The sequence below is a fragment of the Rhinatrema bivittatum genome, chromosome 8 (assembly GCF_901001135.1).
Source record: "Rhinatrema bivittatum chromosome 8, aRhiBiv1.1, whole genome shotgun sequence".
Classification (NCBI taxonomy): domain Eukaryota; kingdom Metazoa; phylum Chordata; class Amphibia; order Gymnophiona; family Rhinatrematidae; genus Rhinatrema; species Rhinatrema bivittatum.
This window is the reverse complement of record NC_042622.1, coordinates 200,480,778-200,499,040: the sequence shown is the minus strand read 5'-3', so window position 1 is coordinate 200,499,040 and position 18,263 is coordinate 200,480,778. Positions and strand designations below refer to the sequence as shown.

At 44.4% G+C, this 18,263-nt stretch overlaps 1 protein-coding gene across 2 annotated transcripts in view; it reads left to right on the top strand.

Moving 5' to 3' along the window:
• Positions 1-18,263, top strand: part of SGSM2 (small G protein signaling modulator 2) — a 270,962-nt gene that overhangs the window by 168,709 nt on the left and 83,990 nt on the right. For both annotated transcript variants that reach the window (XM_029612532.1, XM_029612531.1), the window contains exons 3-4: positions 9,929-10,091; positions 16,842-17,003. In XM_029612532.1, coding sequence (XP_029468392.1) covers positions 9,929-10,091; positions 16,842-17,003 — 325 coding nt within the window. The remainder of the gene's footprint in view (positions 1-9,928; positions 10,092-16,841; positions 17,004-18,263) is intronic.

Below are 18,263 nucleotides of genomic sequence, written 5' to 3'. Positions count from 1 at the left end.
TAGCCGACCCCCCTAAAATTCCCACTACGTCTTACTATCAGGGGTGTCTTACTATCGGGGAAACACGGTACTAGCATTAGTAACATGGAATAGACTTAGTTTTTGGGTACTTGCCAGGTACTTGTAGCCTGGATTGGCCACTGTTGGAAACAGGATGCTGGGCTCGATGGACCCTTGGTCTGACTCAGTATGGCTTGGTCTGACCCAGTAGGTTCTTAACTTGCCACAAATAATAACCTTCACAATTAGGCAGAATGCTTGAAGTCCAAATGATTTAGGATGTTGGGACGGGAAATGTGCGGCAAGAATAGAGCTCAGTGAGTCTAAGACCTATAACACTGCTTTCCCATATGTACCTGCTAAGCCTTAATGGTTAGAAAAATCTGTGTGCAGAAAGAACATTTTTTTTTTTTTTAATTTCAAGTTCCTTTGATCACAGCTGACATGTTTCAAGAAATGTTAGAAATTCTTTAAATACCTTCCGAAGCTTTATTTTTAAATTGTTGTACTTCGCCTAGTGCGGCAAATAGCAAATGATGTAAATAAATAAATTTGGTGGTCTTCCAAAAAAACACAGCCAGAGAGGATTGGGGAGGTCCCAGCTTCTGTACCATTGGCTAATTCACTTAGGAGGAGGTAATTTTAAATGGACTTACATGTGTAAATGTAACATGCTATCGTGGCAATTTTAAAAGGCCTTTTACCCACCTTAAGTGCACTTCCACGTGAATATCCTATGGACAATTCAATGGCATATATATTGTGGCTATTTTCAAAAGCCCATTTGCACAGGTTTTAAGCGTGTGAATGCTTTTGAAAATCAGGCCATGTCTATGAATTGCTGGAGAAATTCAGTAGTGATCTGGTTTCCAAGGCTGCCATGAAACCAGACAGGGACTGGGTTTTAAGAAGAGATTTTCACCACATGATTGATTCTTTTTTTAAAATCTGGTAGCAGGAGTTTTTCCCAATGTGTCACGAGCAACTTAGAAAAGGAGGAAAAGTTTTCTTGGAACGAAGCCCCAAGTTTCCTTGTAAATGTGTTGATACTGCAGGGAACTTATGTGGGGGGTTTTAGGCCTAAGTAATTGGAAGAGCTTTTGAGCCCCAAGTCTGAATAGATATTTGCCTCTCTTTCAGTTCTAAATCCAAAAATGTAACTGCCAAGGGCTCCAAATACAATGCAAAGCGTATTAGGGAGAGTGGGCAACCCATTCCAGATGTGCTCCCTATAGGGAAAGGCCTTTGAATATCCTCCATTAACCTTAATATAGGTGCTGGGATTGCTGTAAAGCTTCCTTATCCAATTAGAAAAGTTTCCACCCAAACCAAATTTGTCAAGCACTGAAAATAAGTCAAATACCTTTTCAGCATCAACTGTAAGCAAAGCCAATGGGATCTGGGTTTCTAGCACCCACCAAATTAAATGTATCACTCGTATCACATTGTCTGCGCAAGTCTACCTGGCACAAACCCAGTTTGGTCAGGATGTATCAATACACTCGCCACCCCACTTAATCGTTTGGCTAGAATTTTGGCCAATATTTTTAAATCTAGATTAAGGCGTGAGATGGGCTGATAGGACCCGCACAAGGTAACATCCCTACCCAGTTTTGCTAACACCGTAATTCCCGCTCTGTTTGCATCCTCTGCTATAGAGCCACCCAATAACAGATTATTAAAAACTGCCACCAGAACGCCCCATCACCACCAAGCTCAATTGCTTATAAAAGCCTGCTGAGAACCCATCTATTCCCTGGGGATTTGCCATTTTCAGTTCTTTGATTGCCTGAGTAACCTCTAATTCTGATATTTCCTTATTAAGCTGCTCTTGCTGAGCTTGATCTACTCCGGACAAAGTAATTCCTGCTAGGTAAGCATCTATGTTGGTCTGACAGATATCCTCAAGTTTGGAATATAATTCCTGATAAAATTGGGAAAACTTAGCCCTTATTCTGGCACTATCAGACACCATCTCCCCAGTTCTGTCTTTAATTATGAGAATCTGATTTTGTACCACCCTAGAATTAAGCCTTCTAGCCAATAATCTGCTGGTCTTATTACCTCCCTGAAAAAACTCTTGTTTGTTTTTCAGTTAGAGATAATCTCCCTCATTGCCAAGTCCCTCAATTCTGCTCTCAGTTTCTCCAGCTGAACCCCAATCTGGGAGTCGGCTCTCCTCTTATGACTAATCTCCAATTTGTCAAGCCTCTCTAACAACGGCACTCTCTTTCTTTTTCCCTTTCCTTTTTTAAATAAGACGCTCTGGCAATTAATTTGCCTCTAGCTACCACGTTAAAACAGTCCCAGAGTTTACCAGCGGACACCTCACCATTCTCATCTTCCAAATACTGCCTCATCTCACAGCTCAATTGCTCACTAAAATCTTGATCATCCATTAAGCTTTCATTGAGTCTTCAAAATCTTTCCCCAAGTTGTCCCTCCCAACCCCTTGAGGGACAACCAAACAGCCGCATAATCAGAAAAAAAAATTGATCCGAGAATAAACCGTATGGGAATTTGAGAAGAAGGTATAATTCTTCTCGGAGAGATGAAAGAGGCACCATATATCAACCAACTCCCAATCTGCCATAAGTAATTTCAAACTCTTCCGGTTTGCCTGTGATGTCCCCCCACTTCTCCCACTATTATCTAAGAATGGGTATCTCATAAGATTAAAATCCCCCCCAACCCCCCATTTTCAATAATACCTTCCGCCCATTGCTGCAGAGTTTTAGAGAGCCCCTCTAAAAACTGCCCTTGAATAGTGTTGGGTGTATAACTATCATTACCCATCCGGAATTTGACTATAATATACCTGTTCTCCAAATCCTCCATGAAAGAGAGCATATCCACCACCACATTTTTGGAAAAAAGAATGCCCTCCACAATATTTGATAGTTGCCGTAGCTGCTGCAAAAAACTGCAACAGATAAGGATTAGAGGCCAGCAACCTTTCATATTTCTTCTTTAAATGTGTTTCTTGGCATAACAAATCATCAACCCACTTGCTGAGAGCATCTTGCAACAATCTTTTCCTCTTAGTATATGCATTAAGCCCTTTAACATTCCAGGACATAATCTTTAACTCCCCCATTGCCCTGAATCCAACATAAATCTCCTTGTAATCCGCAAAATCTGGAGGCAGGTGCAATTGTTACTTCTCAGCCTCCAATACTGCATTTTATTCCCAAGCTGCTCTACCCCACCCCACTGATGTTCATGCCAGAGCCACATACGTCCTAACCCTCCCCACTACATTCCCCTCCCCCCAGCCCCCTTCCAGCCCCTCCTTCTCCTCCCAGGTCACTCCTACAACCTCCTAGAGGAATGACGGCACTCATCACAGCCTGGCTGCCTTTGAACCCCCCCACCAACCCTCTGCTAAAAGTAATCTCATTTACCCTCCCCCTGAAAAGCCTATTCAGAATCAAACAGCAAGGAAAAACAGACAGGGAACCTCTGTAACTGATTAGACCTAAAAAGTTCAAAGTGGCAGGAGTCACTTCATAGCACAGAACTTGCAAAGTTCCACTGAGCCAAGTCAATGCTCAGGTCACAACATCTCTAGAAGAGGAGGAAAGTCCCTGAGTGTCTCCTCAGATGTTTCCCGCCAGATTGTACTCTCTGTCATCTGGAGCTACGCTCGTTGGGAAACGAAGCTGAGGACGATCTAGTGGCAGTACCTATGTTGTTCACCAACCTGGCGGCTTGAAGTATCCTCACTGACTTCTCCACAGATTTGACCCGAGACATCACTCCATTATTGGTAAACTGTAATTCAAAAGGGAACAGCCACTTATAACGATTGCCGTTGCACAGCACTTGGAGTACCTTTCTGAAGTCATGTCTTTTCTTAATCGTGATCAGAGAAAGATCTTGGAAAACTTCTACCTTGTGACCTCACCACTGCACATCTTTTATTTTCCTCACCTGAACCATCACCTTTTCTTTTGACAGCATATTCATGAAAACAAACCACAATATTTCTGGGGGCATTACCCCTTGGGCGAGCCAGAGATCTGCGTGCTCTATCCAACAGAATTTTAGGGGCCACTTCCTTTCCTTCAATAGTGGTCAGGATTAGGGTACATATGTCCGTGACTATGCACTCACAGTCAGAACAGGCAGCTTCCTCAGGAACACCTCTAAATCTCAGGTTTTCCCTTCTGGATCTGTTTTCCAAGTCTTCCACCCAGGCCTTAAGGATAACATCGCTTGCAAATACCTCAGCTCTTGCTGGGTGTTGTCATAAGCGCTCTCCTGCTCATCTAACCTGTGCTTGGCGACCTCCACCCGATCTCCAAGTTCAGCACATTCGTGCTGCACCTCAACCATGATAGATTTGAGCTCCTACTTTAGCAATCCCATGCCGTCCCACAGCTCAGGAAACCAGTGCTGAAAATCTTCCTGGGATAGGGGAGGGGTTCAAGCTGATGTAAATCAGCATCCGGCACCGCCGCTCCCAGTTATTGGCACGACACGTTACCGCCATTTTCCCCTACTTCCTTCTCCATCGGGCTTCCGGATTGTTTTGCCGCAGTCGCCTCGCAGGAGAATTGCTTCAATTCAACTGCTTTTTTTTTGCGCACCGACATCTTTGGTCGCTCCAGAATGGGGTAAGAAAGTTCTGATTATCCAAAACAGGCTGATTGCCCTGCTACGGGAGGGATGCTTTTTATCGGGGTCGGAAGCACGGACCTCAAGCAGCCATTCGGTTGGGTGACATCACTTCCCCTCCCACGTCCCCTTGTTTTTTGATTGCACAGTATTGGTGATGAGGCTCTGAAACAGTCTGGAGTGTCAGGTGAAATTTCAGTGACACAAATAGCAAAGGGGACACCTGAAGAGCAGAATCCACACTGAGTGCCAGGCTCTCAGGAGAAGACTAGCCACCTTGGGCAAATGCCTTTTTATTAATAATGTTTATTAAAGAATGGAATAAAGTGTCAGCTGCAGTACCAGTGTGAGTCAGGAGGACTCTTGTCCTTGGAGCTTAAATGAAGCTTTTTGTTCAGACTGCATTCTTGTAACACGGAGGAATTCCATTGAAGTTTACATCTTTTATCTCTCTAAGTGGTCTACAGCAATGGTTCTCAAGCTTTTTTGTATCAGGACACACCTGAGAGATATTTACATGCGTGACACACTGAACACTTGACCGTCATGGGACTAAATATAAACATATACTCTGCATCCTCAGGAATCTCCCGCTTCCTAACAATGGGGCCGATGTAATAAGCCCCGTGACAAAACAGGTGCTAGTTATGAGCTCAGGTTTTGATCACCACCCGCGGCTGAAGATGTTGCTTCTGTGGGATGTAAAAAAAAAAATAATAATGCAAATGATTTTCTCACAGAAATCCATGCACATACGGAAAAACACGCGTACCTAAGCGCGGTAAGGGCCTATGTAATAAGCTGCCGCATCCGTGCTCAAAACCCGTGCCGATAATCCGCGCATAAAAGCGAGTGAGCGAACGGGTCTCCCTATTAAGTGAAAGTATGACCCTGGAAAATATTTTTAATATTTCAAATAACTGTGCTGCAGAAAACATGGCAAATATTTTCATGGATGCTAATTCACACTGGCATAGCAGCGAGATAGGGGCTCAGTTGGGCACCAATCTGGATGCTCGGGTCCTGACATAGGCACTCAGCCAGGAGCGAACATAGATGCTCTGGCGCCCAGAAAGGGGCCTGGCAAATGTTGCCGCTCAAGCACCGAGCTAGGCACTTACTTGGTCATGAATCTATACGATAGGGCACCCAGAAAGGCGCCTAACTAATCTGGCTGCTCGGGCACTCAGCTAGGCGCTCAGCTGGTCGCAAATCTGGCTGCTCTGATGCCGAGAAAAGTGCTTAGCGATGCTGGCCGTTCGGTCGCCCAGAAATGCTCCTAGCTAAGCTGGCCACTCGGATGCCAAGATAGACCTCCCCTCCCCCAGCCCAGGAGACCCACCTCCGTCTCTCCTCCCTGCCCAGCAGCCCCAGCCCCTCCTTTCTCCACCTCTCCATATCCAGCAACCCCAACCTCCTTTCCCCCACCCCTTCTACCCCAGCAGACTCCTGACTCCCTGTCTCCCAAAGTCTTCCTGGCCAGCACATTCCCCCCCCTCCTCCTGGCTCCCAGCCAGCATAAGCTTCAGTCCAGTCCAGAGACTCCCTCCAGCTTCACCAGCAGCAGATTGAGGAGAGGAAGAAGACGAGGCAGCAGCAGAAGTCGGCAGTGGATCTATAGAGCATGCACCTCTCTCCCTCATGCTCCTGCTTTCATGTCCAGGCCCCATGGGATGAAGAGAGCATCAGCAGCCTCACTGCCAGGCCAGGCAAAGGAAGATAAAGCTGGTGTCCTGCTAGGCCCATATGAACAGGAGTTGGTGATATCTCGCTCTGATCTGGATGAAAGAGAAGGGAATAACCTCCCACTGGGTCAGGAAGAGGAGAAGGAAGTTTCCTGTCATACCCAATAAAGGAGAAATCAGCCAACTCCTGTGCAGACTGAGGAAAGAGCAGCCTGCTGCTGGGTCTGCAACACACCTTCCGTGACCTCACGACACACAAATGTGTCCCGACACAGCTGTTGAGAACCACTGGTCTACAAAATAGAAGACAAGACAAAATAACTCAAGGGGCCAACCTATGGAATTATAAATTATGCTGACCATAAAAGTGAGAATTCAAGTTATATTTATTTTTATTTTAGGAATTTTTTATGTTTACATAAATAACCAAAAAAAACAAACGTTTGATGTGTAGAACAGAATAATACATAGGTAAAAATCAAAACCAATAAAGGACATAGAAATGGCCTGCAGTAAAACATTCATTAACCTGACCTAGATAGCATTTAGAGTTGAATACCACCATAAGTAAATACGTTTTTAGGGGCTTTGAATGTCCTTACACATTCAATTGCCCAGATCTATTCAGGAAAGAGTTCCAGTAACTGGAAAAGCCCTTTCTCTGTAACAAGTTTCACTGATGGCACTTCAAGTAGATTCTTACTAGCAAACCATAATAACTGAGGGGGTTTGTAAATGCAAATAAGTGAATTGGTCCAGCAATCCGGGCTCTCAAACAGCAATCAGTAGAGTAAGACAGCTAACCTATAATGAATCATCCATCTAATGCAAGGATGTTAAGACAGGAAGAATATGGTCACGAAATCGTGTTTCTGTTAAAATATGTGCTGCAATGGATGGATAGTATCTAGCGAATCTCAAGGAATGGTCTAAGGTCTGACAGTTAAGATTTACTGCTAAAAAACAAAATGTGGTGTATTGCATTTAGGATGCAAAAACCCAAGGGAAAGGTATAGTATTGGAGGTGAAATTCTTCTAAGCATAAAGGAAGAATGGCATTTGGGTATAATTGTATCTGATGATCTTAAGCTAACAGGTGGATAGAGCGATGGTAAAAGCCAGAAAGATGCTTGGCTGCATAGAGGAAGGAATGGTCAGCAGGAAAAGGGAGGTGATACTGCCCCTGTATAGGTCCCTGGTGAGACCTCACTTGGAATATTGTGTACAATTCTGGAGACCGCACCTTCAGAAGGATATAAACAGGATGGAGTTGGTCCAGAGGGAGGCTACTAAAATGGTCAGTGGTCTTCATTCTAAAGCCTATGGGGATAGACTTAAAGATCTAAACATTTACACCCTGGAGGAAAGGAGAGAGGGGAGATATGATAGCGAGATACAAATATCTCAAAGGTTTCCATGCACGGAAACCTTTCAATGGAAAGGAGGCTCTAGAACGAAGGGTCATGAGATGAGGGTGAAAGAGGGTAGGCTCAGCAGTAATCTTAGGAAACATTGCTTTACAGAAACGGATGATGGATGCGAGGAACAGCTTCCCAGTGGAGGTGGTGGGGACAAAAACTGTATCCGAATTCAAGAAAGCATGGGATAATTACAGGGGATCTCTAAGGAAGTGATGGGAATTATAATGCTAAATTAATTGGATGGCTGGGCCATACGTTTTTTTTTCTGCTGTCATGTTTCTGTTAAACGGAAGGCCAGTGTACAGAGCATTACAGTAATCCAAATTCATCAGTATAAGAGATTGCAATGTAGTACAAAAATCAGACTGCTCTAGAAATGGTCTCTGTTTCTTATGTAAACACAGCTTATAAAATGAGGATGTGACAGTAGCTTTGATATGTGGAATCCTTGATAATCCAGGATAATTATAACACCCCAAATCCTTATTTCCTGAGCGACTAGAATGTTATGACCATTGAACTGAAAGAACGTAGATGGATTGGACAACAAACATTTGCTAAGAATGATTAAATTCTGTTTTTGCAGTGTTACGCGACAGTTTATTATGGGTCAACCAAGATTTAACAGGATTTAAATAGAAATAATAACTGAATAAAAAACTGAATATCAGCATAGATTTTATAATTATAACACCAAGAGGTGACAGAACGTGACATAATGGGGAAAGGTAAATATTAACCAAAAAGCAGCTGACAGGGCAGAGCCCTGTGGTCCACCGGTGGTCATAGTATACAAGTTGGAAGCATTGCTGCCAAGTCTAACCCTTTGGAGGCAGTGTGTGAGGTATGAGGAAAACCATTTGTAAATGGTGCCAGAGACACCAGATGACTGTCAATGGATTTAGGATATAATGAGACTGCGGAGACACCAGAAGACATTCCAGGCAGCCGTCAAATCCTCTGATAATGGTGTCAAAGCTGGATAGAAGAAACGCTTATGGCAGCCAAATGTGTTGATCAGTAATTGCACTGCTTATCGATATATTAAGGTATTAACCTTTTTCACTATTTAATATATAGTTTTTCGATATTTTTAGGAGGGCAAAGATGGTGGAGGAAGCTTGGTGTGAAAATGTACGCCTTGCTAGATTAACTCAAACATTAGTTTAAACCTTCCTGGTTTTCATAAAGTTCACATTTATCTGTGAAATCTCCTCAATTTCTTCAAAATTCTCATTATTCTGACTTTCACTTGCACATTTATTTCTATAAAATCTTCCAAACTGTCTCAAATGCAATGCAGTGTTCTCGGTATTCTTCCTTTTACACTATAGTGCTGTGCAAAGGGAAGCTAGCAAGCAACTGCTAATATTGTGAGTTTAAGATCTTGCTTCTGTTTAATATATTATCACTTGTTTGGTAAACTGGCAAAAAAAAGTCCAAAAACGTTCTTACCTCAATGAATTGTTGCCTTTTTCAGTCCATTGGTAGAAATCATAATGTGCTGTCTAGATACTGCTAAACGTTCTGTTAAAGTTGGAAATGGCTGCAGAGTTTCTCTGCACATCTGCCCGAGAGATGTCATGCAGGAGGCGGCCTTTGGCGACACAAGATGCAGGTCCCAAGGGTTTTAAGAGCCCATGAAATGCGTGCATCTGGTGCAAAGCAACTGGAATCGGTTAACTCCATTTTTGTAAATCTGCATTAGGAGTAGAATACAAATGGATTATATGTGTAGAAAATGCAGGGCTATGTTTTTTCTTACTTGTGCGCTCGTGCAGGAGAGACAGGGAGATACCTCTGCCTGGTGGCTGAAGGGAAGTGCCCTCTCACCCCTACCCAGTACTAGCCGCAGCCGCCTCCCTGCTCGCCCCTGAGTGAGTTGCCTCTGGCACACTCCTGAACTTTGCTGGTCCCCACTGGACCAAGAACTCAAGCAGGGGGCCTGCCGTACATAATAACACTTTAGAGTTGGGGATGCTTGAAGACGTTTTATTCTTGCATCTATTTAGGTTCTTTTTTTTTCATATGTTGTCACTCCCTGTCTTGTTAGCTTTTCATTCACAGGTCTTCGGTTGGGCATTCGCTCGGCTGGACGGAATAACCATTATGTTTTGAACCGGGCGGAAGCGGATGTGAATTTTTCCGGACTCCTCCTTCCTTTCTAAATCTCTGGTCATCTTTTTTTTTTCCCCCCCCCAGGAGTGGTGGAGGCGTGCCTTCTTCACCTGCTGAAACGCAGGGCCGCCGGCTTTCTTCGCAGCGACAAGATCGCCGCGCTCTTCACAAAAGTCGGCAAGACCTGCGCCACGGCAGGGGACATATGCAGGAAAGTGCAGGAGCTGCAACAGCAGGTGGAGGGCAGGTGAGGCGAGCAGGTCTCGAGTTGCTCTGGATTAACCCTCTCTCCTGTGCAGCTCCCGGGGAGCCATTGCCAGGCCTGGCGGGTGGGGAGCCGGCAGGTGTTGTCCGGAAAGTGAGAGTTGGTCCTCTGCCTTTCTGCCCCCTACCACCCTTGAAATATTTAATGCTCTTCCAGTCAGGGCAGAGTTAATAAACCTATCCATGTACATACAGTTGGAGGGAAGATCCTTAAGTGTTCAAAAAAAACCAGTAAACAGTTCCATTGTCTCCCCCTGTAAAGCTTTGATTGGTTCGGTCCCAGGGACTATGGGATTGTGGCCTTGTCCACACACAGCTGACTTTTTTTCTCCAGAATGCTTCCTCTGCAGCATTTTAACTAAATCTGTTCAGCTCTTCCACACTACAGCCCAGAAAAAAAAAAAAAACAAACCAGGCAAAGTAAGCAAGTCCACCCTGAAGAGGCAAAACCGACTGACTTAATGACTTCTGTGTGGTTAACACTGAATAGGTTTCAGTTAAAAGTGATGTCCGTTGGGCCCTGCCCAAGACTTCCCCCATCTCTGAGTAAACTCGAGGAAAGGGTTCACAAGTGCCATTCTGGTGAACTCAGATGAATAAAGCAGCCCTTAAGTTTGTTTAAAAGAACAAGCAGGGTCCAAAAAAAATCGTGGCCTTAAGAACCTGTCAGCTAAATTAGAACCTACAACTCCCAGGCAAGCAGTGGGGCAAAACCACGACTGGATCAGCTCGTTCGGGCTGTTATGGGTGAGGCAGAAACCCCTAGTTCCTGGAGCAAAGCTGTGTCGCCTTCCCACAAGGACATGAACAGTCATCAGCAGCCTTCCTATAAGCAGAGAGGTTGATATTAAAAAGCCAGTTATCAATCCGAATGGCTTACCTGGCTATATTTCGCCCTTATCCATCTAAATTCTAGCTGGATAACATGGGGGCATTCCCTGGGTGGGCAGTAGACATTCCGGGAGGAGCAGAGTTAGCTGGTTAAGCTGACTGGTTAACTCTGATATTTGGAGTTAGCTGGCTAACCTAATCAACTCACTCTGGCCAGGCTGTAGGGCTGTCCTAAAGTTAGCAGGATATGTTTATCTGGCTAACTAGCTGAGCCACACAGCGGCTGAAAACAGACCCCAGAATGTCTTTACAGCCCGAGCTTATTCATGGAGACCAGTTGCGAGTTTGCGACGATTTAGCCTTGTTGATGTACATTTATTTATTTTATTTATTTAAGACTTTTTATATACCTTCTTTAGCAAATTAGATTTGAACAAAAACTGTTTACAATAATGAGCAAAATAATAAATACTATTCTTTCATAAAGTGAAAGTAAAAATAAAAATGAAATAAAATAATAAAAGGTATGAATAAAAATTGCATAGTGACTTATCACTATCAATATTACTAAATATCTTTATCCTAAAAGATAGTGAAATAAAATTAAATTAACTTTAAATTTAACAAAACATAAAGATGGAAAATTAAAATAACATCATAAAAACACAACATAATAAAGAAAATGGATCTACTTAATCTTTTATTCAGTAATTCTAAATGCTTCTCTAAAGAAGTATGTTTTTAATGATTTTTTTAAAATTCCTTAGTATTTTAAATTTGGCGTAGGGCATCTGGTAGAGCATTCCAATGTATAGGCCCAGCTACAGAAAAAGCTCTGTGACGGGTAACATTTAATCTTGCTAATTTGACTGAAGGCACGTCCAAAAGGTTCATATTCGAGGATCGAAGCTCTCTAGAAGGTTTGTATATTCTCAAAACAGAACATAGCCAGGATGAATTCATTCAATTCATTCATGTTACCCATTCAATATCTTTGTGAGCGACATCGTGGATGGGATAGAAGGTAAGGTTTGTCTTTTTGCGGATGACACTAAGATCTGCAACAGAGTGGACACGCTGGAAGGAATGGAGAGAATGAGATGGGATCTAAGGAAACTGGAAGAGTGGTCAAAGATATGGCAGCTGAAATTCAACACCAAGAAGTGCAGAGTCATGCATATGGGGTGTGGAAATCTGAAAGAACTGTATTCGATGGGGGGAGAAGGGCTGATGTGCACGGAACAGGAGAGAGACCTGGGGGTGATAGTGTTTAACGATCTGAAGTCAGCGAAACAATGTGACAAGGCGATAGCTAAAGCCAGAAGAATGCTGGGCTGCATTGAGAGAGGAATATCGAGCAAGAAAAGGGAAGTGATTATCCCTTTGTACAGGTCCTTGGTGAGGCCTCACCTGGAGTACTGTGCTCAGTTCTGGAGCCCGTATCTCCAAAGGGACAGAGACAGGATGGAGGTGGTACAGAGAAGGGCGACCAAAAAGGTGGAGGGTCTTCATCAAATGACTTATGAGGGGAGATTAAAGAATCTAGATATGTACACCCTGGAGGAAAGGAGGAGCAGGGGTGATATGATACAGACTTTCAGATACTTGAAAGGTTTTAATGATCCAAAGACAACGACAAACCATTTCCGTTGCAAAAAAATCAGCAGAACCTGGGGTCACGATTTAAAACTCCAGGGAGGAAGACTCAGAACCAATGTCAGGAAGTATTTCTTCACGGAGAGGGTGGTGGATGCCTGGAACGTCCTTCTGGAGGAAGTGGTAAAGACCAAAACTGAGAAGGATTTCAGAGACGTGAGATAAACACTGTGGATCCATAAAGTATAGAGGATGTGAATGTAGTGAAGAGGCATGGGTTCAGCTCACAGGTATGACGGCTACTACCTGGTGATACTACCTGCGACTCCAACATTGCTTTATGTTTCAATGGCAAGAGGAAATGGGGGGAAAAAAAGGATTTGCATCCACAAAAAAGCAGGGGAGTAGCTTGCTTGATACGGCGGTTACTACCCCAAACCAAATTAGCCTGATACTTCACTTTCAATGATATCCAGCATAGTTCTCTGCTTCAACGGCAGGGGAATAATGAAAAGATGATTTATATTCGGACAACAACCAACAAGGACTGAGTTACACAGGCTGGATAAACATGCGTGGGAGTAGCTTGCTATGACGGCGGTTACTACCCCTAAACAATTAGCTAGATACTTCACTTAGATGCACCTCCAGCACTGCTAATTACATCGATGGCGGGGGTGGAAGGGAAATAGATCGATGGCGGGGGTGGAAGGGAAATAGAACAAAAAGTCACTTATAAGGGACAAGAGAAAAAGACAAGTATGGGGGGGGGGGCAAAGTGAAAGCTTGCTGGGCAAACTGGATGGACCGTTTGGTCATCTTCTGCCGTCATTTCTATGTTTCTATGAATTAGGGCTATTTACGTTGCCATTATACTTGCATGTAGGAGTGTGAAGGAAAACTCTGAACCACTTGGTACTTTTGGGGACATCTGGAGTTCAAATACATTCTGTTAGACAACAAGGAGATGTTATAATAAGGGAAGGAAATAGTGTGACAACTCTTATCCTAGGTTATGTTTACAATTTGGAGCTGGCTGTTAGTCAGCATGTATAGCACAGTAATCCCACCGTCCTAACAGCCCTTCACTGCAGCCAGATGCCCAACGTTTACAACTGCTGAGAGAGAGTCACCAGAACTAATGGTGAGACGGCTGCACTGGTAGAATCAGCCATAGTAGCAGCGGCATCCTTCCCCAGTGTTTCTCTAACTTTTTAGGTTGCTCCCCCCTTTTTCTTTTCTGTAATGTTGTTTAAAGGATGTAGTTAAGGCATTTACCATAGCTGTGATTAAAAAAAAAAAAAAAAAAAAAAAAAAAGGGCCTGGTGGGAAAACCCATTATTAGCCAGGTAAACTTGGGGAAAGCCACTGCTAATCCCCTAAAAGTGAGCAGCAAGGAATTGGATGTACTCTTTGGGATAGATTGGGTACTTCCAAGCATCCCGGATTAGCCACAGTCTGAGTCAGGCTGCTGGGCTCAGTGGCACTTGTGTTCTTATGTAGCAGCCCCCTCTGCCCATTTCAAAGTTGCATTGCAGTGTACCACGGATAAAGTTAAATCAAGCTAAATATCTTTCATCTCCCCCCTCCCCGTCCTGTCCTCACAATCTACCCTGCCCCCAGTTAGAGACCCTCAGTTCTGCTCAGTCACAGAAGACGCCTGCAGTGCCTTCCCTGGAAATGGAGCAATGCTGAGAACAGGATGAGAGGGGTGCGGAGAGAGGCAGTGCAGGGGATAAAAGAATTCAGGATCCAGCCCAGTGGGCTCACAGCAATGCTTACACATTCCATGAGGAAGACCCAGGGTCCATTCCCAGGCCTGGCCTTTGCAGTCTGAGCCAGTGAGGACAGCACTCATAGCCCCTGGGGTGAAGGATGATGTGTTAGCCATCGTACATTGATGATGCCTACTCATCCATGCTTACCAAGCTCCACAGGGAGCCACAGGGATCGTCACTGCAGTGGAGGGGGCTAAGCAGTTATAAAAATAGAATCAAATCCCATGGTAGCTGTCAAAGGTTCACGATGCCGTAGCTCTAGCAAAAGTCCACTTCGATTGAACTGGAAGCCCCAAGAAGCAGTTGGAGAACTACCAAGCTGAAAAAAGAGAATTCAAGCTTCCTTTTGTGACTGTCCTGTCTTGGTCTGTGACCGAAAAATCAAACTGATCATTTCTGATCCTTCTTTAATGGTCCGGTGTGTTCATTTAACTTCAGTTGAGACTTTTCTAAGTGCGAGACACTTATTTTATTTATTTATTTAATGGTTTTTATATACCGATAACCATTTGCACATCGGTTTACATGGAGCAGTGTGGTTATTGGAAGGAAGGTGTCCCCCCATGACGTGCATAGTTTCCCCGAGGTTGTGCTAACCGATGTCCTGCGGTCCTTACATTGCACAGTGGAACTGCTCCTGGAGCAGATTGTATCCTCCTTTTCACTTTGCCCTGCTGTAGTAATTCCTCCCTCTCGTCGGGCTTCCCGGCTGCGCAGTGGCGTTAATGATACTGCGCTTTGGTTCACGCGATGATCGCTGCCTCCCGCCACCATTTCCAAATGGCAGCCTGGACCTCTGGCTGGCGTCTGCACCGCTCTTCCGGATTCACATTATTTGGTGAAGCCCCGTTCATGATGCTCCTTCTGCTCACTCGAGCATAGGTGCCATTTTTAACAGAAACTGAACGGAGGACGCCAGGAGCTGCTGGGCTTGTTTGAAATGCATTTTTATGATCCTTGAGTGATCCAGGGCTGTGAAGGCAGCCTCCCATCCTTAGGCTTTTCTTACCTTGCACATAAAACAATCTTATTTCCATAAAAGGGTTTCACATGCTAGCCCTGCCTGATCAACAGGATTTTAATGGCTGCGATGTAAGACTGAGTTTCATATGGGACCAGGAAACCCTTTTATTGCTGGAATAATGATCTCCGGCTCCAAAGCTTCTTGGCTGTCATATCTAACAATCTTTTAGCAATAAGAGCAGCTCACTACTCCGTACTAATATGGATTACAGGAGCTACCACGACCTAATTAAGGTGTCACATACAACTTGGAGGGTGTTTACTTTTTTATATCGCCCTTTTCATTCTTAGCAGGCAGGTGAAAGTCACATTTCTTTTTAAGATCCAGAAAGGAGCTTTTGCATAAATCCAGCCTTGGCTTTCCATGAGCAGGTGTAGAGTTCTTTTGCTTTAATCTTGTTGGACCACAGTGGCTGCTTGTAGCTGGGGCGTGACTTGGACTGGCTGAGGTTCTGCTCTCTGCGGCCTCTTGTGCTTTTCTCTGGTCCAGCTGCCCCTCCCCATATGGTGAAAGCTCCTCCTGACAGCCATTAGGCGTTACCTTCTGTGGAAAGGTTATGAGCTGCCCAGAAGATGCCCCTGATTCTGGCCCGTCTAACTGGTTAATAGTCTGGCCATGGCTTGCTTTGACTGTGCACGCTTCCTGCCCGTCCCTCCAGCAGACCTTCCCACAGGCGGTTTCTGGGTGTAATAATTTGCCGGGACGCCGATTTGCCGCTGGCTGATGCCATCTTGCTTTCCTCCCACACCCCCCACAGTCTTGGTGGTAGTAAAATCTTGTGGTTTTGTACACATTGAGTTTTGTTGTTCTCTTGTTTACACACCTACACTCAGCAGCATGCTAGGAAGCCTTCCTCTGCTGCTTTCAAGCCTGGGGCATACCGTCGGTGTGATGTATGTTACGCTACAGACTCTGCTGGGAAGTCACAGTCTATTCATGACTCACGCCAGGTGCGTTTATTTACTCAGCAGGAAGCTGAGAAATGTACTTTAGTAAACGAGGCTTTTTTTTTTTTCATGGAACAGAGGGGACAGGATTTTAACATGACTACCTCTGATAGTTAGGGCTGATTGCACTCTGCTTAATGCTCAGAACCCCGATCCTCTGCAGGTCCGTTATACCCAGGATAGCCTGAAATCACTCTCTGGAACTGAACCGGCAGAGATGATGATGAAACCCATTCTGGGGGGGTGCAGTTTGGGATTTATGTGCACTGTAATGGTGTGACTACACGGGAATCCCTTGCTGGTGAAGGTTTCAGCTCTGTCCTGGATTTATCCCCTGGCCAGTCAGGTTTTCAGGAAATGCTCAATAAAAATGCATGAGCTGGAATTGCACACAGTGGAGGCAGCGCATGCAGATCTCTCTTGTGTGCCTTCAGTGTGGATATCCTGAAAATCTGTCTAGCTTAGAGGGCCCTAAAGGACTGGCTTGAAAAGCTCTGCTGTAGCGTGTTCTTGTTTTTGTTGCCAGTCGGATGTATTTTTTGCTTTCTGTTTTTCAGGAAGAATCCATCCAATGGCCAGGAATCTTTGAAAAGGCAGGGCTCCACTGCAAGCAGGCCCCCCACGCTGACGCCGCAAGCGCTGAAACACATCTGGGTCCGCACAGCCTTAATTGAGAGAGTGCTGGATACGATTGTGCAATACATTGTTGATAACTGGAGGTAAGAATGGTCATCCAGCTCGAATGCGTGACATGGGAACAGAGAGCATCCCCCTGCGGGTTAAACCACAGGGTTAATAGTTAGTGCCTCCCTCCCATTACCTATTTTTCCTGGCATTAGCCCCTTCTGGCCTACTTCAGCTGTATAGGGGGAAAAAACCATACAAACAATATTATGTGCTCAAATATCCCATCTCAGACAGAAAATGTTTTTTGTATACATTTTTTGTATAAATGACCGTATCGGCAAGCCTGACGACGAAGCTGCTTCCGTCAGTCTAGAAGTGAGTCGAGACGAGGACTGTCCAAGATGAAGGGTATTGGGTAGTCTGTCACCACAAGAAGAGACCGCTATTTAAAGAAAATGTTTGGCGGGCAAGGATAAGATACACTCCCGAAGAAGCAGCGCTTAAAAATTTGGCGGGAGCTTCTTGATTGTGTCTACGCTCCTGAAGAAGCAGAAGCGAAACATCGGCCGGGTGTCGAGCTAAGAGCTAACTCTTCTCGTCCAGTGGATATCTAAAATGTTTAAAATATTTAAAAAAATAGAAAAATTGAATATATAAAATATAAATAAGTTGAATGAGAAACTTGGAGAACAGAGACTGTGACCGTAAATGATGAAAAGTCCGGACGGCTCCTTTTAAATAATTAGGAGCACGTCGTCAGGCTTGCCGATATGGTCATTTATACAAAAAAAATGTTTCTGTCTGAGATGGGATATTTGAGCACATAATATTGTTTGTATGGTTTTTTCCCCCTATTCTGGTGAGTTTAGTACATTGGAAAAACAGGAGCTCTTGTTTGCAATTCTACTTCAGCTGTAACCAGCTCCTGATGGCCAACAGACGAGGATGGAAGCTGCCTACAAGTGAACCAGCAGTGCTTCCCTAAGTTATCAAGGAGATATCAAGTTACATATATCACCCCCTGCTCCTCCCCAGGGCCCATGTACATCCTCCATGATGATCCCCAGCACTGCTTGCCCCGGCACAAAATGGGGGCACTTTCAGCATGCTCGAGTTGCATAAAGTACTGAACCTTCAAATCCTAAAATCAGAGAGGCCAATTTTCAGCACTGATTAGCTGGATAAGTAGGGACTTAACCGGTTAAGTGGTGGTGACTGAATATCCGGTCCCATTAGCTGGAAAAATGATGAGTGGGACAGAGGTATAATGGGAAGGAGCTACTTATTCATCTAACTTAGGGCCATTTTGTGTCTATGGGAAAAACCCTTAGGGGCGGATTTTAAAAGGGTTA